At 35.5% G+C, this 23,567-nt stretch overlaps 1 protein-coding gene across 2 annotated transcripts in view; it reads right to left on the reverse strand.

The window, feature by feature from the left end:
• Window positions 1-23,567, reverse strand: part of NEK7 (NIMA related kinase 7) — a 132,695-nt gene that overhangs the window by 23,041 nt on the left and 86,087 nt on the right. For both annotated transcript variants that reach the window (XM_012744366.3, XM_012744365.2), the window contains exons 6-8: window positions 13,498-13,606; window positions 12,505-12,612; window positions 417-511 (exon numbers count right to left, since the gene is read on the reverse strand). In XM_012744366.3, coding sequence (XP_012599820.1) covers window positions 417-511; window positions 12,505-12,612; window positions 13,498-13,606 — 312 coding nt within the window. The remainder of the gene's footprint in view (window positions 1-416; window positions 512-12,504; window positions 12,613-13,497; window positions 13,607-23,567) is intronic.

Here is a 23,567-nt window from a genome sequence, read left to right on the forward strand (position 1 = left end):
CATCAGTGTAAGCGAACTAAAATATTGATAAAGCTATTTACTGTATGTTCATATTTTAAATCCATTATGCCTCTCCTACAATGCACAGATAAAGATCCATTGATTTAAAATGTATATTTTTATAAATGCAAAGTATGCAGAAAGGTATTACATTAATATAAAATTAACTTCTAAAAAATAAAATTCTCATCACAGGGACACAATTTAAAAATACATTAGAGGAAGTCAATGTCGAGGAATACATAGTTATTAAGTCCCATTATAAAATAGTTATTAACCTGATGAAATAATTTTTCATAATTAAAAAGCTGATTTTTAAACATCCAGAAAAAAGTAAGTGTATACTTAAGGATAGGGGAAATATACCATAGTAAATAAAACTGTATTGATATAGAGAATTTATCAACATTGCCTACCTCATACAGTAGACAGCCAAGAGACCAGATGTCAGATTTGAAGTTGTATCCATTTTCATGTATTCTCTCTGGAGACATGTAATAAGGTGTACCCACTGCAAAGAAACAGACCAAATAAAACAAGAGGAGTATAAACATGGAGATATACAGTTTTAGTAGGAAATAACACACAAAATTTTGGATTAAAAAATGTCACCAAAATGATTTATTAGGACCAGAAAATTATTTTTGAGAATACACAAAACTTTAAAATTTCTTCCTTACTCCCCAACCCTTAAACAGCACACTAACATTTATATTATAAAGAGTATGGTGGGTTACACTTTATTTCCTTGTGAGCAATCCAGGGAGACTCAAGAGAACATAACTAAAGGGGAAAAAAAAAGTAATTCTAACAAGAAAACCTATTTCAGTGATTGACATTGGCTTTATTTTTTTTTCAATAGGGATATCCTAAATAATTAAGCATAATAAATTATTTGAAAACAAATATTATATAACAATTTAGCAGAGTATGTATAAATAAATCACACTAACTTTTACAGAAACATCCCTTAGAACATACTCATAGCTTTTAATAAATGACATGACTGTTAACAACCGGTGCCTTAGTTACGCCCACTTTAGAAAGGATATAACAGACTTTTGTACATCAAAGGGTTACATAATAACACACGAAAGGGTACTGGCGTCTCTGGAAAGACGTCTGAGTTATTGCTACCATTGAGCCCTTTTTATAGATAAGACACTCTAGATAATTTTTGTTTGTTTTGATGTCCTAATACTTTTCACTCTTTTTTAATGACCATTTTAGAAAATGCTAGTTTGAAGGGTAAAACATTTACGTGACTTTCAAAGTGAATATCTTTAATTTTAGACTTAGATGCCTATCATATCACCATCATTAGCCTAAGGTTTTTTGCCAAATAGAAAATCAAAGTTTGATAACAACATTTAGCGATCTTATTTACCTGAGGCAAGATCTACTAAAAATATTCTGCTCATGGAGAAAAGGCATTCTCCTTTTTCTATTAATTTTCAAGAACTCCCTAGGTATTTACTGTAAATGTTAATGAGACTAAATCACAATACTGAACAAGGGTCTTTAGTAAGAGGCAACAGAAAGAGTCACACCAATAATTAAAACATTATCCTTAAAGACAGGAGTCAGTTTTCCAAAAGAATAAAATTATAACCTAACGGTTGTGAGTGGAAACAACGCTGTGCTAAAGGTGCAAACGTCATGAACTACGTATCCAGGAAATCCTACCTATATTGGAATCCCTTTTTACTACTAATGCACAGTCCTAGTCGCAATGGATAAAAGAGAAGTATTCACGAAAGTGAAGAAGTGAAAAAAGAGTATGAAAACAGGAGGATAAAAAAATCTAAATAAAATATGAACTATTCAGATATAAAATTAATGAGACAAACTTAAAGAAGTTATTTAACTGCAGCATTTACTTTGAAGACAAAGAGGTAAATCTGCCAATTTCTATGGTGTCAGAAAAGCAAAGAAACTTTTAAAAATAGATGGGCTTAAAGAATCTGTATTGTTGTTGCATAAAATAAACACCAGCTATCTAGTGCTGGGAGTGCTAACCACGTTCACTTGCAGTTTGCATGGGCGGCAAGTTCCCTCCATGGAAGGCAGGCCGAGGGCAGGGTTGGGGTAACAAGCCAGCTCTGCGCAGGCTCCTGGTTCCGGGACATAAAGCAGCGGCTGGCAGTGAGGAATGTGCAGAGAGAGGCTTCACAGAATCCACAGGGGGCATCTGAAAACACCGAGGCTTGAAGGTTCAGAGTTTACCAAAAGCAAAGGTAATTTTAACCAGTAGCTCTGGGAGACCTGCTGATCCGTTAGGGGTTTGATATGAGTGTGAAAGATTGATGATAGGGAAAGAGGAGAATAAATGCCAGCGTTTTACAGAGATTAGCCCCAGCATAACACCTTGACTGCAACACAAACCCAACTCACCTCGACCCAAGTTGAGGGAGCAGAGGAAGAGAAGGATCAGGAATTCTGCTAAACTAAACTTAAAATGTAAAAAATTTTAATGCTCAAAAGGCCTTGAAGGCCTCGTCTGGTGAGCTGCTGGAGGGCATTACAAAAAGTTACACACTCAGTCAATGCTGGTACTTTAAACTTAGATTCCGATTCTTCTCTGTATTATAAATAACAAACTTCTTTATACTAAATAATGTTTTATTTCAATATCGAAATTACACGTATTCTTGAATATATATTAAAAATGTAAAGTAAGTATGCTACTCACCTCTTTGATGGACACATTTCCAAAAGAGTCATTACATAAGATGAGCAGGTTTGCATCCTGCACTACAATTATTAGTTGGATAAATCCATAATTAACTGAACACAGGCCTAATAGGGAGGTTCGACCAGCTCCTACTGACGGACTCCCTGAGGTGCCCGTCAGTGCGGGACAAGGGCTCTTCCACTGACTGACGCTGAGCAGAGAGGTGCAGCCCTCTGCAAACGGGTCCGTCCTCACCTCTCTCCACCTCACACAAAGGCCTGAAAGTCTAAGCGCTCAGGAAAATTCCCCATGCATTTACATGCAATATGTTTTCAACACTTCGAACTTCATGAAGATATATTTCCTAAAAACCCTCTATAAAAGTCCATGACAGCTGCGTCTATGATTACTGTTGCCTCAAGAATGTTGTGACTTCTTTTAACAGTTGTACAAGACAAGAGAGAGCTGTGGATGGGTACGATCAGACAGTAAAATAATCACGCAAATCACTGTCCTATGTACTGAGGAGCTTGAAGACTGCAGAATGCATAATTCCGCTTATGCTTCAAGAATTTATGGCTATAGGTACAATGAGAATACATTTTGCAATAAGCCAATACTTAAGTCATTTTAACCTCCTGACATGAATAAAAGTAAGAACTAGATGATAACATTATAAAAACCAGAGAACACTGACATGAGAGGAAAGTTGCTAAGAACTGAAAATGCTACCTGACCTTTCTTTAATCTACACCTACATTCAAATATACCACGGCAGTCAGTGAAATGTAAAGAACATTTCCATTATATTAATTGACTTATTATAGCTATGTAAGGAAAGTTTTACATGACATATAATCCATAAATAATAAATATACTTTAAAACTTATCCTGAATACAATGAAGACCGATTTTCGGAAGTTCAACAATGTTTAATAGAACCAACTAATTCTGCTAACGTGTTTTTATTATGGAAGATAAACTAAATTAATGACTCTCATCAAAACAGGTTAGATACAGAACTTTTTCAACAGTTTCACTAAAATTTTAGCACTGTACTCTCTGCATAGATTTGAATGAGAAAAAAATAACAGAATGACTGAAGCATCTTTATAAGGTTACATTTTGACTGCTCTATTTTTGTTTTTTAAACAAAGGAGGTAGCACAAAACCAGTGAAAGGTTGAGAAATCTCTTTCACATCTTAAATTTGCCACTAACTAGCTATGAGGAGTGTTTATCTTATCTTTTTAGTCACTTTCCTCATCAGAAGTGATGGGAAAGATGAGATCATCTCTGAGATCCCTTTTGATCTAAAGTTCTACAACACTCATAAAAATCTACAAAAATCCATATGGAAAATGAAATGGAAAGAATTATATACTCCTTTTAAAACTATCACGACAGCTGAGTATTTTAAGTCAGAGTACAAACAAGCAAATTCAGTTTAGAAATACTGTTTTCTTTCTCTTACAATTGGAGCAAACTGTAGAAAGGAAAGCTTTGAACATTCTTTGGTGGGAAAATTAAAAGGAGACAAGTCATCTTATAGCTTAGTTTGATTTAAAAACAAACATAACTTCAGGGAACAGACTTAAGTTCCATTCTTTCCTTCAGGCTCGAGAGTCAGCCCAGAAATTACGCCAGTAGACGGAATGGAGAGAGGCCCGATTTATTTCGCTGCGAGGAGTATTATCTGCGGTCGATTTGGAAATGGTTGAGCTACGTAGATCAATATTTCTTCTGCAGAAGACATTTATAAAACAAAATTTGTCATCTTTTAAGGGTAACTGGAAGAGCTTTGATAATGCTTAGGAAAAATACCTCAGCACATTTCACTGCTGCTGTTACCCTGCTCCAGGCAGCATATTAAGTGCATTACATGTATTCATCTCGCTGGATTTCAGCAAAGGTTTCCCATGCCCCACTGCACGGCACACACCGTACTAGGTCCTAGGGTGACAGAAGCAGACAGGACAAACCCTTGACCTCACGGGGTGGGGCTCCAGTCCTGTGAGGTGGGGACTGTTACGGGGCAGTTTTATGGGATGCCCCTGCTGTAGAGAAGAGGCACGGAGGGTCAGGGAACTTGCCACAGACCCTAAAACCAGCGCGGTGTGGACTTGGGATGCAAACACAGGTAGTTCTGTCCCTCATCATTTAAGCAGATAGTCGTCTGTTTCATTAAAAATAACCACTGTGAGGCATGACTGCGAAAAATATTTGTACCTTTCCAAATTAAGAAGCAGAGAAATCTTCTAGAAGTCACAGCATGTATATATGACAAGCCAGGAACAGTTCAATAGGCTGCATGTGGAAATTGTGCTACTCTGCCGCTACTCTGGTTGCTTTAAATAAATAACTTGCTATGGTGGCCGGGAGGTTAAATGTGCTCAGTTTAAAATTAGATGATAGCTTCTTCCGAGAGCAATTACTAAGTCAAGAAAGGATGGAATGTTAAAAATAATCTGCGAAGGCAGCCTGTAGTACTGACGGAACATATGCTGCCTTTTGCTCCAAACCACCTCCGACGATGAGGTATCAGCCAGAAAGACCTGCCGCGAGGTGCGAGGGAAAGGTGTGGGGAAAACAAGTACGTGACCACAGGTGGCACCTGGCACCCAGAATGAAGCTGTTTTAATGCCTGGTTCAAGAAGACTAATTTTCCAAGTTGAAATCAGAGAAGATATCACACTTGGAAATAGTGTGGAGAACACGAATTGTGCACTCCAGAGACTCCAGTGTGAACATTCTGATACCCAGCCTGAACAATGGCCGTGCATTACTCTGCTGCAATATCACAAAATCAGAGAACCGTTTGTCTCATTGTGAAAGGCAAACAGGAGTTCAAGCAATCCTATAACAAAAATAATAACAATATAATTTCCTCCCAAGGGGTTTCAAATATTTGTCTAGTGCAAGGATCAATACCGGAGAGTTTTTAGTTAGCTTTCTAAAAAATCTATTCCATTTTCAGGATGTACAACAAGCACATATAACAACTAAATTTACATGTATTCACTGAAAAAGAAAAGTCTCCATCTTTCCTTTTCCGGGGGACATTATGAAAGTGAGTAGAATACTGTATCAAAACAATGTTAATCTAACTGTCCTTATTTGTTTTTCTCCTTTCACTAGAACAAGCAGTCAGACAGGAAACATTTCATTGCATTTATTAATAACTACAATTTTGGTACAAATAGATTTTCCTGATAACCACCACCACTTACTATCGGGCACATTTGGGGAATATAATGTAGTTAAATCTTATAACAGATTAATTTTCCTAATTAAGTTTTGTTACAATGACTTTCTATCCCCTCCTATATTCCAAGCCACGATGAACTAAGCCACTGAGAAGCATGATGATCGCTGGTGAGAAGCTCCTTGAGGAATCAAAAAATTGTGCAAATAATTAAAAACAAAACACAATAGAATTGCCTACAAACTAACAATGATAGAAAAGGAATTGTTTAGAAAATTTATATTAAGGCAAGTGTGGTATTTCTCCCTTAAAATGTAAGTGCAAAATCACAAGGCAATAAAATACTTATAAAGGTCTATAATAAAAATGTGAAAATTTAATGGCAAAACATCAGTTCAAAAAAGAAAGTACTTATTTTCAGTAATGTAAACTTCTATTAAAACCTCTGACTTTAAAATAGCGTTTTACCTAATCAGGCTTCCAAGGAGAATCCAAACGACTCCCCGTCTACCAAGTCTACCGAGATGGTGCGATGAGCAGAATTCGTCCCCCGCCTGTCTGCCCCTGGGTGTTACACCTGCTTATGTCACGGCAGGTGATGAAAGAGACTCTGTACACACAAAGGTTATGGACCGTAAAATTGGGAGATTACCCTGGGGCATCAGTTAGAGATGCAACAGAACGGACAAGAGAGATTCAAAACGTGAGAGGAACTCTACCCACCATGCTGACTTCAGAACAGAGGAAGGAAGCCCAGGGCCAAGGAGTGAGGAAGCCTCTAGATGCTGGGAAAGGCCCACTGCTGACAGCCAGCAAGGACGCAAGGACTCAGTCCTGCATCAGAGAAAGGAATTCTGCCCACAACCCGAAAAGGCAGGGAATGGACTGAGCCTTCAGAAGCTCTGCAGTCACCTTGATTTTAGCTTGGTGAAAGCCATGTTGTACTTCTGACCTACACAACTGCAAATTAAAAAAAAAATTTTGTTGTTTTAAGCCACTATCTTTGCAGTCATTTGTTTGGGCAGCAACAGAAAATAAGTACAAATGTGCTAATGCTTGATTCCTGCATTGCATGGAGTGCTAAAGCTACATATGTCTCCCTCTTTCATTCACCATTACCCCCCATTGCCATAGAGTGAATTACCCTTGGGTTATGACAGCTATTAACACAAATATGTCACAAAAATACAAAGAAAGGGATATAAACACTATTTTAAAAAGAAAACTAAATTAAGTATTTTTCCTTTATCGTAGGGCCATGGACAATACTCACTCTCATCATTTCTGATTTTACCTTTCATGGGCACTTGGGAGAACTACATTTCCCTGAACCCCTGAGACAGCCACTGCCATGAGACCTGCTTTGGCCAACGAAATGTGAATGGAAGTAATTTGTGTTACATTCAAGCAGAAGGGTTTAATTAAGAGCCAGTAAGTGATTCTCCATGCTCTCTTCCCTCATGGGATCACAGAAACATATGTTGATATGAAGATAACACAAGACTGAAGCTGCCTAAAATACCAAGTCACCACACGCACGGAAGGCAGCCACCCTCAAGACCAACACAGGCACATGGCTGATATGGTAACAGATTATAATACGCCTCAGTGCAAAGCAACTGAGATTTTTTTTTTTTTTTGTATTGCTTCTCATTGTAGCAGAATCTAACCTATACTGATATATTTAGTAAAATTCACCCTGTATGTGTAGCCTATCTTCAAGCCCCATTCATGTATTCAATATTTATTGAACATCTATTATGAGTAATGCCTTCTTCTAGGCATTCTGTGATAAATTCAACCTCTGTGGAAAGCAATATGGAGATATCTCAAAGAGATACAAGTAGATCTACCATTTGATCCAGCAATCCCATTACTGGGCATCTACCCGAAAGAACAAAAGACATTCTATAATAAAGATATCTGCACTCGAATGTTTATAGCAGCACAATTCACAACGACAAAGATGTAGAAACAATCCGAGTGCCCATCAACACATGAGTGGATTAATAAAAAGTGGTACGTGTATACCATGGAGTTCTACTCAGCCACAAAAAACAATGGTGATACAGCACCTCTTGTATTACCCTGGATAGAGCTGCAGCCCATTCTACTAAGTGAAGTATCTCAAGAATGGAAAAACAAGCACCATATGTAATCATCAGTAAATTGGCATTAACTGATCAACTCTTATGTGCACATATAGGAATAATATTCATCAGGCGTTGGACAGATGAGAGGGGGCAGAAGGGGATGGGTATATAAACACATAATGGGTGCGGTGTGCACCGTCTGGGGGATGGACACGCTTGAAGTTCTGAGTCAAGTGGGGCAAAGGCCATATATGTAACCTTAACATTTGTTGCCCCGTAATATGCTGAAATTAAAAAAAAAATTTTTTTTAAGTATAAAAATGAAAAATAAATAAACAAACCAAGGAACCAAAACAGAAAGATCTCTGCCCTCATAAAGCTTAAATTTTAGCTGGGAGAAAGACAGTAAGTGCTCATTATAATAAGTAAATTACACATGACATGTCAGAAGATAAGTCCTTGGGGAAAAGGAAAAATTAAAACAGGGTGATTAGGAATTGTGAAGACGGGGTGGAGTGTCAGAGTCAGTATTGAATAGAGTGATCTCAGTGTCCCGACCTGTTAGCACCCACTCTACCCACTGCACAATGCTGAAGAACACAGGAGAAAAGTGCTGTGACACTGCCTGGAAATCATAAAATCCTCTACACAGTATACAAATTCGTTGCTACTGTTGTTATTGCTGGTAGTAGCAACAGAGGATTCCTCTGGGTCATTATTATAGGAAATAAACATAGTTTGATATGATTTGACTAGAAATTATACACTTAGAATATATAAATTTGTTCTATTATTCTGTTATATATTTAAATATTCAAAGGTGAACATACTTGATCTCTTAGTAAGTTACTTCTAAGTGAGAATATTCATATTTGCTAGAAGAAGACTGCAGAGTAATTAAGAGCCAGAAATGCACCAAAAGTATATTCTGCCTCTTGCAATATGAGAAAAATTAAGACTTGATTCCCGTGTTCCAATTTCACAGGTTTGGGCAAAGTTTTAGCTTTTAGTTTAGAAGAGCTACTTCTTTAGAAATATGAGCTAAAGTTGCTGGTAGAGAAACAGTCATGAAGGCAGACTTTGATATCCTAAAGGACTATTTCCTGTTTGTTTCTGAATCTTGGAACAGCAGTGAGAGCCGTTGAGTCCTGGAGAGACAACAAACTATTGAGGCCCCTAAGCCAGGTAACAAAGCAGAATAAGGTGATTCCAAACTGAATTAACAACAAACCGGAAAATGGCAACAGAGTAAGAGAAGATGCCACGAAGTACTGATATAATAAAACACAAACAGAATGTGAACGTGTGGGAGAGCACACAACCCTGACAGGAAGCCACAAGGCCACACACTGTCTCCTAGCCATGTGGCCCGTCAACCTCTCTGTGCTTCATGTCCTCAGCTCTAGAACGGGAACAGCTCACATGCACATGTATGTGTGTAAGACCTTGGGGAGCTGGATGATTTGCAGTCTGTGAAGAACTGCCATGCATGCTACTATCCACCTCCAAAAGGTAACTCACAGCAACCTCCGACTCCTGGGCTCAAGCAATCCTCCTGCCTCAGCCTCCTGAGTAGCTGGGACTACAGGTATGTGCCGCCATGCCCGGAAAATTTTTTCTATATATATTAGTTGGCCAATTAATTTTTTTCTATTTATAGTAGAGACAGGGTCTCGCTCTTGCTCAGGCTGGTTTCGAACTCCTGACGTCGAGCAATCCTCCCGCCTTGGCCTCCCAGAGTGCTAGGATGATTTACAAAAAAGTACATTTTAAAAAAAGTATAAATATATTTTGAAAAAAGTATAAATTTCTAAAATCCTATATATCCTTTCATTTTAAAATTCAATTCCTGAAAACATCTCCTATCCAAAATTAAAGAAATTTGGCTCCAGGATAAAAGTCATTTAAAGTAAATTTATTCAGATTTTTCTTTATGAACTACACATAGATCTCAATTATTTGTAGTTCTACTAAAATTTAGACCTGTTTTATAGATAAATCTTGCCCTACATATTTTATCCTCAGTAAAATTAAAAAAATGAATCAACATACAATAAAATCTATAGTTCTATCATGTTTTCTATAAGCAAAATAAATTTGCACAGGTTGTCATATTTTCAATTACTTCAGTACCAAGTCTTAGAAGGAAACTTAAATTTGCTCTTAAAAAATATGACAATTAATGTAGGACAGTAATAATACTTTAAAAGTAATAATCAGGGCCAATTTGTCAACAAAAAAAAGCCTATGACAGGATTTCTACCCTTGTTATTTCATATATATATATTCTGTGTTAGCAGAGAATTTTTCTTAACTCTTTTAAATAGAATTTTTATTGGGCCGAAAGAGCCTTAGCAGGCTAGAGTCCAAACTTTAATTCCTGGTGATCAATGAGCTTTGCTTAGTGAACGTTAGTTTTAAACTATTAAGATCTTCACTTCACAGAGAAGAAAAGCAGGGATAAAAGAAATGTTCTTATTTTAAGGATTTTTTTTTCTCAAAATAGTATGTAAAACAAAAGTGCATGTGAAAGAAATTATTTTTCTATTGATTCATCCACCATAAGGGAAACAGTCTCATTTGTACTTCTCCATTGGCTGTATCTCAGGTGTGTCTTTGAATGCAGAGCATTATGGGCATCAACATGTAGTTTATTTATATATATATACACACACATATATACACACACACACACACATACACACATAACCCTGAGAGAGTCAGTTTTGATAAAAGTTGATGTTAGAAATTCTTAATACATTATTAAATCTATTAAAATTAATTTTACTTTCTATATCACATAATTTGGACTAGCACATCACCTAAATTTGGAGATGCAAGTGTGTTTGTAAATTCTGTTTAAAACTTTAGCAATGCAGTGCCAGGCAAGCCAAAGACATCCACTTCCAAAACTGTTAAGATTTGGGTTTCATATACTGTGCTATATCGTTTGGGCTGGATGACTTCAGTATGCTCAGAGTGAAAGTCTGCAGAGCAGCATGTAAATAACACACAGGTTTCTGCACAGGTGTATGCGACTGTGTGTCTGGAACTGTAACCCAGCATTTCTAAGTAAATCACATGGACATTCCATTCAGGTATGTAAGATAAAGTCAAAACATGTTACAGTTATCTTTACTAGCGATAAATGGCACTGGCTTAGAATAGTCTACGGTTTTCTTCACAGAAATCCTTCACTGTTTGTATTGCAAAAGTGATAATTTCCCAAATAAAACTCTATTAAAGTGTGTACATACTGCATAAATGCATACATAATGGACAAATGTATGCATTTATGAAATTTCATGTCAAATTTCAGAAAAAGTTCTTATGCTCTATAAAAATTAAGTAAAAGAGAAAAAAAGCAATGTTAGCATCAGCGTGAAATTTTATGTTCTCAAAGTACTTGACAGAATTGAAATCCATGAAAAGTACAAAGCACTATTTTTCCATCACTCTTTAAAATGGGACACACTATTTCATAATTCAGTGAATACTGATCGTTTGGTCTACTTATGTACCAGGAACTGTTCCTGATATAGAAAAACTAAATGACAGGTTCAAGACCACACAGAACTTTAGTGACAAAGCCATAAAAACTTAAAAAAATCTCTCATCAACTAATTCAGGTGCTCATTTCACTACTTTTTATTTAGTGTAATTCATTTATTCGTCAAGCCATTAAAAAGTTTTTTATTTCACATTTAAAAACAATTTTATCAAAAAAATCAGTGGCTTTCAATGAAATAATATAAAAGATGAGCACCATGAAATTAAAGCCAACTTATTTTTACCTTAATTTTTACTTTCTTCTGGTTGTCACCTTTTTATATTAGCCTTCAATTCAAAAGAGAAAATATGATTTGAAGAGTTTTAAGAGATTCTCTATCTCTTCCTTTAAATTATTCCATTTAAAAATTATTTCCTCCTATAAATTTCTATTGTTTCTAAACTGGACAACTTTTTTCCATTGTCAAAGTGATGTTGTTATAGCTACATTAATTCTATTTTAGGGACAAAGGAAACTGCTATATTATTAATTCTAAAATGAATAAATTATAGATATATATTCTACTTTATAATTTAAGGGAACATTTTCCTCATTAGTTATAGATCATCTTTAGGTTTTCCCCTCTGCGATTCTTATAACCACATGTCATTTTATTAAAATAAGTAAACATTTACAAACTATTATAGTATTTTTTAATGGCCAGGTGAAGTCCTCTTCCAAAACACATTGTAGTCAATCACCTTATCTTACTACTGTTAAAGGTAGAAGGAAAAGAGTGCTCCACGACAACCATTAAACCAGGTATATCAGCATTTCTAACCGGGTGTCAGCGTGAGATCCAGTTCAGGGAAGGACCCGATTGCCATGTGAGAGGACACACAGCTGTAGGAGTCTGCTCCAGACCTGATGATTTTTTAAGTAGTTTTATTAAGAATGTAAGACGTGGCTTATTAATTGGCACATCCCTTATGTTTTTAACCACAACAACAAGTAACTGAAAGAAATTCTACTGTGTCTCTTACCTAAAGAATGTGCAGCTGTGGTTTTGGAGCTAAAAAACCGGCCAAGGCCAAGATCCCCAAGTTTCACCACCCCGGTGGCTGTGATGAACACGTTCGCTGGTTTTATATCTGCGAATAAACAAAGGGGTCAAGCAGAAGGTGAGGTGACTTTAGGAATTTTAAAAACTATTTTTCATGGCAGAATTTAAAGTGTATCTTGAAGATGTAAGTTAGAATTAGGAACCAATTACTTTATTTTTAATAATTTTGATATACCCTAATATTTCAAAGTTCTCAATTCTCTGACAAATAATCAATGTAGTATGATGAAGATTACCATTAATTTCCATTTTAAATGCATTTTGTTTTCCATTTTGAAATAACCCTCTGTGAAATTCAAAGCACAAAATAGATCTGTGTCCTTTTTATAGCAATTTTAAATATCTAAAGATTAATTTATTGGTATACTTACATAAAATGTAAAATCATGACAATACTTTTAGGCATATAATTATTGACTTAGATGGCTTTGGAAATCTTAACTGCTTATATAAATTGTAATAAAAATTTTCACACCCCAAAACCAGTGGATCAATTACAGAGTGATATAACCTTAACACACTCTGCCCAACCATTTGGCTAATAATCAAGAATATATTAAGAGCTAATGCTGAAGTTTAAAAATCTAAGTGGCCATAATATACATTGTTCATTAGTAAAAAAAAAAAAAAAAAAAACCAAAACTCTTCCTTATGTACATTCAACTGCTTTCCTTTTTTCCTTTACCAACATAACCAGTAATATGCTCAGAAGAGTCAAGCAGAAAAATAATTTTCATTCTGATTTAAAACCAAGTACGGCTTTACTTAAAGGTTTATAATTCTAGCAAAATTATAACTTAGAAATAAATTACCCAAGAAGGCATGATACCAGTCACTGAAAGACATTTTAAATGATTTAATTACTTCTACCGTTTTAAAGCACCACTAGAAGTTCCTGATGACTCCGCCTCACCTCTGTGCATGACCCTCCGAGAATGCATGTGTTCCAAGGCGCTGCAGAGCTGCACAAAGTACTTCCAAACGGTTCTTTCAGGAATTAGCCTCTTCTGCTTCTTAAAATGCTGTTTGAAAAATTAAAAATAAGAATTATGAAACTAAAATGCCTTAAGAATGGATTCAGATATGCAAAACTCCGTAAATCAAAAAAACACCTAATCAGCTAAAAAGTGTATGATCTTTTATGCTGAAGTGATTCCAAAAATTTTATCTGACATAATAGCTTAAGTTTCTTCCTATTATACCTGAAGTTAGCACAAGCCACGTAACACTATGTGATGTCCAACTATTTCAAAAAATTAACATCTATATAAAAAAATTTCTTGTCTTAAAAGGAAGATGTCAAATTTCATTTTTAAGAAAATCCAAAATGAAAAAGTCTAGAAACCTATAGGTAATTATGTTCACTAAAAGACAATTCTTCTCCTGGCAGAAGACTTCACTATAGAATTCCTTTTAAATATTGAACCACCCTGGTGATTTGAAATATCACAGTTCATTAAAAATTAAATAAATAAAAGAGAGTTGTGTAAAAAGTGTTCAGGAATATTTCCATCCAATGTTGCAAGTCAAACCTGCACCTGGCTTTGAATGAATTAAACTAAGCTTCATGGAAGAAGAATTTACAGGAAGGCCAGGGCGGAAAGCAGAGAGCACCAACAGGATGCTCAGGAGAGAGTGGCCCATTACACATAAGAGGGCGACTCCTAAAGTAACAACAAAGCCAGAGGTACATTTCTCTATATTAATTTGCTAGAAGACTATACTAATAACATATTCAGGCAAGAACAAAGTTCTTGGGTTCGTAAGACCTACAAAGATTCATTATATAAAAATTATTTTTCAAAAACAAAAATGCAATTGGTTGCCTTTTCAACAATATTTATAAATGACCAACATTTAAAAATTGCATTTAAACAGGTTTTCATGAAATTTTCAGATAATTTTAATGGTTTTAAAACATATATATATATATATATAAATACATATCAAAATTTAAATATATACTTCCATGCAATTTATCTGGAGAAATTGTGGGAAGTCCAATTTGATTTTTTTTATTATTGAATATGGAGAAACTGCTAGAGAAAATTCCAAAACAACTACCTCTCAATTTTTACACCTGTGACCAGTTGAGGGCAGGCTGAAAGAAAAAACAGTGCAAGGAAAGCTGCTTATATCGCTACTTTATACTTAGTGACAGATTATGTCTACTGCCTCATATGCACTCAATATATGTAGGATATATATATATATATATACACGTCTTTGAGGAAAAGCTGATAATCTTAGGTTAACCTTTACTATACCACACACCATGGAAATAAATTTGTTAGCAATTTCAATAGCTATTATATTAGTAACACTATATCCCAAAGAATAACAATCAGATGACCAGGTAATTAGGAAGCAAATCAGGGTCTTACTAAAATGCTGAAAACCTCCCATATCATGTTTCAATATTAAGTCTTTTTAATTACAGACAGTGTCAAAATCAGTTTTCATTTGAAGGAGGCAATGCTGCAAAATCAGTTCTTTGCACATAATTTCTTGCAGACTTGGAATGGGTCCAAACAAAGTCTGTGCGTGAGCTCTCTCGAACACTGGATTAGCATATCAGAGGACTGTTTGATGTCAACAGGAAGATGGGGACCAGGTTTCTTTTCATTCAAAAATAAATATACCTTATCGTGTAAGTATCAGACCATGAAAAAAATTATGCTTTAATATACATTCTGGAATCCCCATAATTATAATTTACTTGGCAGCTTACTTTTTCAATCCCATTATAAAAAATAAATCAAATATAAAGGAAAAGGTATAATAAAAGAATTGCCCTTAAAATGCACATTAGGGAAGATGTTCTCAGACCAAGATGATCTGATTATTTTCATGTTTTTATATTCTTTGAGACTGTCGCTTATAACAAATTAAAGATGATGACGACAAACTAACATCAATTAATGCTACTTAGAATAACCTAGGAAAGAGTTAAGTATACAAATTACTAACAGGCCTTTGAAGCATAGTATTATGAATTTGATTTTGTCAAAAAATAAAGGCAGTTTTATTATTTATTGGTATCTCCTATTAGTTTTTGTGTCTCTTTAAATATATGTGGTTCTCAACCATTTCTTAAATATAGGGATTTTTTTTTGAGAAAACCGACACAATGAGAAAGGCCAATCTGTTCTGATGGTGGCACTGTTCGCTATCTCTTTAAAAAGGATGAAAAACAAAAAGGCTATGAAAATTTGAATTCCTTCTACAATTGGTAAAATTTACATTAGCACTACAAAGCAAGAACTTGACAATGCCAATGTATTAAAAAAAAAAAGAATCACAATCTTTTCCTAAAACTTATTCTAATAAACACATATCTTTTAAAGTTAATTCCCTAGCCAAATAGCATTACTGTTCAAAAATCCTATTTCCCCCCACAAAAGATAGCACTATATAAATATTTAGCTTTAGATTAGAAAAATATCTAATGCCATGATGTAAAAGTAAAAAATGTACATGTACCATGTAGTAAGTTTTTAATAAAATGATAAATAATACAGCCAAAATTTCTAAGAGTGCCAATATAAATATTTACATATAAATGAAAGATTATGTGATATGGTTCTTTTGCCATATTTATGTGATGAAATACAACTGCAACTTTTTTATACTTGAAAATAAAGTACATAAAAATTTATGAGCAGGCAAAACTTAACACTCTGGTATGCTTAATGACTTGGAAGTACTTTTGTTTAGTCTTTTTTTTAATAAGTAGGCTAGTCTTTTCTCTATGCAAATCTACAAATGTCATTTATTTAAAAAGTCCATCTTCTACCCTTATTCAACATTATTTAAATGAGCAGTAGACATTAGTCAAATAGAAAAACCGGATGCAATAAAATGCTAATCAATTTACATACAAAATGTATACATAAACATCAGATTATAGTCTCACTTACATATAAGAAAAATTACCAGCATTTCGCTTACGTAAAATTCGACCTATCTGGTAAAACACATTTGCGTCACCACCTAAGTGATTTGTATTAATATAAAAGAGGCTGATGCAAGCTGTTTCCATTCAAAAATTTTGGGAAAGTAGACACACCTTAATAAAAATACCTTTTTAAAAGTTAATCTCCAAACATCCTTCTACAAGTTAAATGCCCAAAACCAAACCCAATTATATAGCAGACGTTGAATTTTTTTGGATGAATTGTTTGGACTCAACTGAGTAACTTAGTTCGTGCATTCTAGACACTACAATTCCAAGGAGACCATGCACTGCTGATTTATAAGTTTTGCAATTCTAGCATTCTTCCTCTAGAAATGTCAGGAAGAGCTTCAACAGAGAAAGACTGAAAATCATCTTTGTATATCAAAATACTTAAGCATACAGTTTGCATATGAATCTTTAAAGAAGAAAATCTCAGGCAAAACATCTGGAACTCTCAGGGGCACTGCCCACAACCTGTTTCAGGCCGGTAGTCCCACACTTGGTTTAATGCTCTGTTATTGCCACCTTGAAAATTCTTAGTAATTTTTTAACAAAGGGACTCGCAATGGTGTAGCCAGTTCTAAGAATCATACACCAAGCATCCTTTAGAAATGTACCCCTCTGGTTAAAAAAATAAAAAACAAAACAACAAATGTGATCCTCGTCAGCAAGGCATTTTTAAAGAGGATTAGGAAAAATGATAATTAAATGATGAGAAATGATGAAGTTATAAGAGAAGTAGAATTACAGGCACCAGCTGTTCTCCATCTCTTCCAAGTATGTAAGAAGAGGAAGTGATTTATGCTAAATATGAGGAAACATTTCCTGCTTGGGAGTGTTGTCAAATGTTGAGATGTGCCACTAACACAACCCACGTCCATCTTCCAATAACAGACCTGACCATGAGGTTTGACAGTAACTGGCTGTGTCACCTTCAGCAAGCCACTTAACCTTGCCGGGTCTCAGCTTTCTCACTGTATTGAACAAAGCGTTTGGAGATGATCTGTGAAATCCCAGCACCTCTAAAATATAGTCTATGGTCTATACTCTCAGTTGCAAGTGAAAGACAACAAATGTCTGTTTGGCACATTTTCGCACTTAAAAATAGTAACAACTTACTATTATCCCCTGTCCTTCATATTTCCAATTAACAAAAACAAAAATTAAAAAAATCCCCCAAAAACTCAGAGATCCCCATTGGTCCACTTAATACTATGAATGGACTTTATATGAGTAGAAAGGAAATTAGCGTTCTTTGTCATAAACCTGTAATTAGGTCAGACATTTACCATCAGAAGGGATGTTATGTTCCCAATCTTTGTAATTACAATGCAATTTTACAAGGCTACACTTTGCAGTTCTTATTTCAAAGAACTAAATGCACAGAGACTGGGCAATGAAAAACACAGGATGCTTCTGAAAGCACAATTGACAGTTCTAAGTGTGATATTTATTATATATTAATCTTTCCATGGAAACATTTTCTTCTCAAGGTATAATGAGGTATCAACTGACTACACAAATATTTGCTATACACAATTTTGGGAATTATGTAAATGTACAAAATATTTACATCTCAATTAGAATTTTGGTATGTAATACTAATTGGCAGTATGTGCATATTGTCACTCTTGGCAGTCTGAATAAAATCCAGATACCTTAAATTGCTTTAAAAGGTCTGAAATAGAATGGGCCTGGCAGTCATGAGATCACTAAAAATACTTATCACCAATATCTCATTTTATCTACTTGTCCAAGCTCTGCTAGTCTTTGTCTTTTCCTGTAATGTTGGAAAATCTATTAAGAGTGCTCAGCTGTTTCTAGATTATAATTTAATAGAACATAAAGGTAATCAATTCCTCAAAGTCAAAATTATACAGGTTATTAACATAAGCCAAAAATATATTTTATTTTACAGTAGAAAATGTGACACAGGAAAGGTTTTTTCTGAGCAATTAAGCCTTGGAAAAAAAACACCATTACATTATTTAGCAAACAAGAAAAATAAGTGCCTATAAAGTCACAATGTTCTTGCCCAAAAAGAGCTGCCTTCTGAACACTGGTACCGCAATACAAAAGAAATTTATTCAGGATATTGAAAAAATAACATCAATAAAAATGCATGAATGCATCACAGTTACCGTAAGAAATGATCCCTTAACTGTTGCCATGTGAATAATTCTTAATAGAAGCTTCCAGGTTAGTAAAATTGATGAGAAAATAGTTGGAAATATTTAAAATGTTTTCTTTGCTACGTCAGAGTACTGAAGAAAAAGATTTTAAAAAGGCAGAAAGTCTTCAGGAAGACATAGAAGGTCACAAAGATAAACATATTTGCATCTTTAATAAATTCTTTATTGTTATGTCATACTAGACAACACTAACATAGCAAAAGAGATTTCAATTTTCCTAATGGACAAAGAAAACACAGCAGAACAATACTGAGACAGTGAAAGTCTCTCAACAGAAATCTAAATGAAAGAAAATAAGATGTTTAACATGACAGAGGCTGTACCCTTCTCTTTGCTTCACTGTCTATAGCGACCAGAATTACTGCTTGTGGTGGTACCTGGTATAACAGGCAGCTTTGGATCAGTATTACCTGTACTTGTAAGGTGCAGTAAAGGTCCTTCAAAATTATCCTCTAATTTTTGTCTAGGTAAACACATTTCAAAATTCATGTATCACCTTTTATTTATACTCACACAACTACATAATGGTCATTATGGTATATACGTTTCAATTTCTTGAAATCTCTAAATTCTATACTGCTTTACTATCAAACTACTTAAGTATCAAAGAAAACCCAAGTGATATTTTATCAGTAACTTTGCTTCCATAAAAATAATTTTGTATAACACACCTACATATATATATACCATATACAGACAAAAATTTACATGCATACACACACATAGGTATACATATATATGGGTACCCAAGTACATGCATCTATATGTTAATGTATGTGTATATGTGTGTGTGTGTGTGTATATATATATAAAAAATTCAATCCTATATAGTTTTCTCAGTGCCACTAATTTGCAACCTTAAGAGTTCAGAATAATTTGAAAGTGAAATGCAAGATAGATGACAATCTCATACAAAAGACTCAGTGGGAGGCAGGCTGCATTTGGGGTCACTGGCAATTCTCACGGCTGTGGCATGGACAACACACTTTGCCCAGGTGCTGCAATGGAAGGTGCAGGACAGTGCTAGGCGACACAGCAGAGCTATGGAAGAAGACGGTGACACCAGGAGCCTTCACCGCGCTGAGGGCCCAAAGCCAAGAGTGTAAAAGACATTGCAAAGTGATTTCACTGCCGGCACAACCTCTCAATTCGGTAAGTATGAATAAAAATCTGTCTGCAAATGTAAGGAAACAACCAAACCAAACAGGTGAACAGGATTTGTAAGTTGTAATATTTGAAGAAAGCAATTATCTCCAAAACATAGCTGATATTCCAGCTAATTTATGAAAGTCTGTGGTAGGCAGAACTCTAACATGTACCTCATTACCCCCCAAATCCCCAAGTCCTGACGTATAATCTCCTCCCCTTGAGTGTGAGGCACGTAAATATTATGGAATATCCTTCCCATATTATATTATCTTAAATGGCAGAAGAAACTTTGTAGATGTAATTAAAGCCTCTAATCAGCTGGCTCTGAGTTAATCAAGAGGGACATTGGTGTGGGTGGGCCTGACCTAATCAGGTGAGCCCTTCAAAGAAGTCAGGAAGATTTGAAGCCAAAAAGCCTTTCCTCCTCCTGCCCCATCAGGGAGCACAGTGGCGGGCTGTGGAGGGGCCACGTGGCAGGGAACAGCTGGTGGCCTCCAGAGTCTGAGCCTGGGCGACAGCCAGGAGAACAGCAGGGACTTTAGTCACACAACTGAAGGAACTGAATTCTCCCCCAACGACCAGTGGACGTGGGAGAAGACCATGAACACGAGCTCACAGCTCTGGCTGCCACCTTGATTTCAACCTTCCCAGACCTTGAGCAGAGACCCCACTACTCGGCACCTGGCCTCCCGACCCACAGAAATCATGACATAATAAATTTGTCCTTTGGAAGGCTGCTATATTTGTGATAATTTGCAAGGTAGCAATAAAAAACTAAAGTACATTTCTAAGCATATTAAAGATCAATATATATAATTTTCTGTATTATATAAAAAAAACATTTTGAGGCTCCTACCAAACTTGAAGAGAATGACGCACAACTGGCAACAACATAGAAAATACTAAGTTAATAATCTAAGGAGATAGCTTATATCTGAATATATTAGAAATAAGAAAAGATACCCTAAGCTACTTATTTGGAATGGTGCCAAACTTCTGGCAGAAAATAGATATTGATTTAAATTATTTGTATTGCATATTTTACTAAAAAACATTTATAAGAATAATATTCGTTTCCTTCTTAGCCATTATGATGTGGTATAACACTCTTTTGGCAGGTAACAAGCCTCTGAGTTTCCCCTTAAGATATTTATTACATTAGGTTATGTTTTGTCTTATTGATATTCTAGCAAAAATAAGCTTTTTAAAATTATTAAATACATGCATTTATATTTTCCTCTATTTGTCTCCAATTGACTTTTTAATAGGTAATTATGAATATAGGCACTTATAAATTTAGTTCAATGAATGATGTATATTTTGCAAAATGGGCTATGAAAATTTAAAATATATTTTAGCAATACTTTTATTAACAAGCTCAAATTAAAAAACTCTTGTTTATATATTTTTGACACTAGTTTCATTTCCTCTACACTAAGTATTCATTGCTAAATATGTTTCTTGACATTAGAACAGTGAAATAAACAGCTTAAGAAGGCGTACTATAAAATGGTGCATGTATTAGTCCCATTTAGAGTACAATAAAGAAAATATATTGCATATATGGCACAATTTAACTGAAATCTAATTGTTTGTAAGTGTCTGTTTTCCTTTAAAACTCTATTACTGACAGTGAAGAAACACATGATGAAAAATTCTGGATTTCCTTTTATCCTAAAACTCATCTGGGGAAGTATTTCATCTGACCACAGCCTCAGGTACTCCTTTGTCACTAATTAGAGAAATACTGAATATTTCAACTATAAATTGCTTAATTATATTTGTCAGCCTGCTCTAAACCAATTAATTATTTACTTGTAAAAATCTTTGATGCAATGCTATCAGAGGTTCATTTCTGGAATACAGACCAGAAGCTATATTTCCTCTTCTACCCCAATTAAGCTGAAGCCTTGAGTGAGTGAAATATTGTTGTGATACACAGTAATTTACAATATCACTCACGATAAAGAAATAAATCATGTTTGTTACAATTCAAGCATTTACCGCTGTCCTTTACAAAGCTTTAAATCACTGTCATGTCCCTTCACAACAGAAGCTCCTATGTATGATTTTTTTCCTAATGTAATCTCTTTTATGAAGAACTGCTTACAGAACTAACAAGGGTGTTTAGAAAACAATTTCAGAATTTCTTAGCTCCCTCTCTGCCAAAAAAACACCTTCCTGTATCAGAATGGTGTCTTCTCTCGACTCTCCGTGAGACCAGAGCGCCAAGCAGCAGGAAACTGCGGTGGCTGTCACGCAAACACCCAAGTCGCCCGCTGGCTGGGAACAGAGACATGTAACAGAGGTAAGAGAACCAGCCTCTACACACGTGCTCACCACATGCCTGCTGAGTCCCCCATTGGCCAGGTGCCTCCCTAGAAAATGGATACAGCCTGGCGGCAACACCCACATGGTCCTGTCCTCAACAGAGCTTCCAGTCTAATGGGAGATACAAGCATCTTGTAAAACAACCACACATATAACTGCATGGTTATATTACCAAGTACTCTGAAAGAAGGGTATTCCGAAAGCACTTATACCAAAACCGTCTGTGAGTCAAAGGGAAATGCCTGAGCAAGTAGCATGTAAGTGAAGAACTGAAGGGTAAATAGACACACACTGCCAAGAATGGGAGAGAAGCGAATCCTGGGCAGGTGAAACTGCGTATGCGAATGCTCTGTAGGAAAAATAGGACATATTCAAGGAACTGAAAAACCCACATGCCAGACACAAGAGGGAAAGCAGAGACCAGATTCCACAGCAGGCGTTTCCTGGACACCTGCTCTGACCCCGGTAATGTCCAGGCACCTGGACACCTGAATACAACAAAATGGGCCACGGTTCCTTCCTCAGGGAGCTCATCTTCTATCTCACACTAGGTTTGCTAAATCTCCTCAAACATTTTAATCTTTACTCTCAATGTGAAACCCTCGAATGATCTGATTAAAGCAGAAGTTTTTCTTTTTCCTTTTTTTTTCTCCCCTCTCTCCTAACACATTGACTGCCACACTAGAAAAAAATTTTTCCTTGAGGCCAGTGTTTTATTGTGAAAATAAAGACTACCAAAACAAAACTATCCTAATTTAATAAAAAAATTATTCTTTTTTGTTTTCTGTGAGTTGTATGTAATTAAAGCGTCAATATTAATTGCAACAATAAGAACATCAACAAGTAAGATTTTCACAAACCAACTGCACTTACAGATGCTTCACGAGGCCCCAGGTTCAAAACTAGCATGAATTAAATACAACTCACATGGCACTTAATGTGTCAAAGACTGATGAAGAAACAGATGGAACAGGGAAGTGGGGAAATGGTTAAAAAGCTCTCACTGTCCATGTGAGAGACTATACTATACTTCGTCCTATAGGGAAAGAAATGGAAACGGAAATGGGTGGAGAAATCTGAAAGGCATTTAGAAGAAAAACTAAACAGAATTTGCAAACAGACTGAAAATGGAAAGTAAGGGAGAGTATCCAAGAATAGTCCTGGTTTCCAGTGTGCACAACACACTGGCCCCAAGCCTCGAGTCAGGGAACATGGGAGGAGGTAGTCTACATGGAAGATCATGAGTTTGTTTACAGACATGCTAAGCTATATGGAGCCAGAATTAAGAGAGAACTCCAGGCTGATGATAAAAAAAAAAAACAAAAAACTGGGAGTTGACAACAGTATAGAGAG

The sequence above is a fragment of the Microcebus murinus genome, chromosome 23 (assembly GCF_040939455.1).
Source record: "Microcebus murinus isolate Inina chromosome 23, M.murinus_Inina_mat1.0, whole genome shotgun sequence".
Lineage (NCBI taxonomy): Eukaryota > Metazoa > Chordata > Mammalia > Primates > Cheirogaleidae > Microcebus > Microcebus murinus.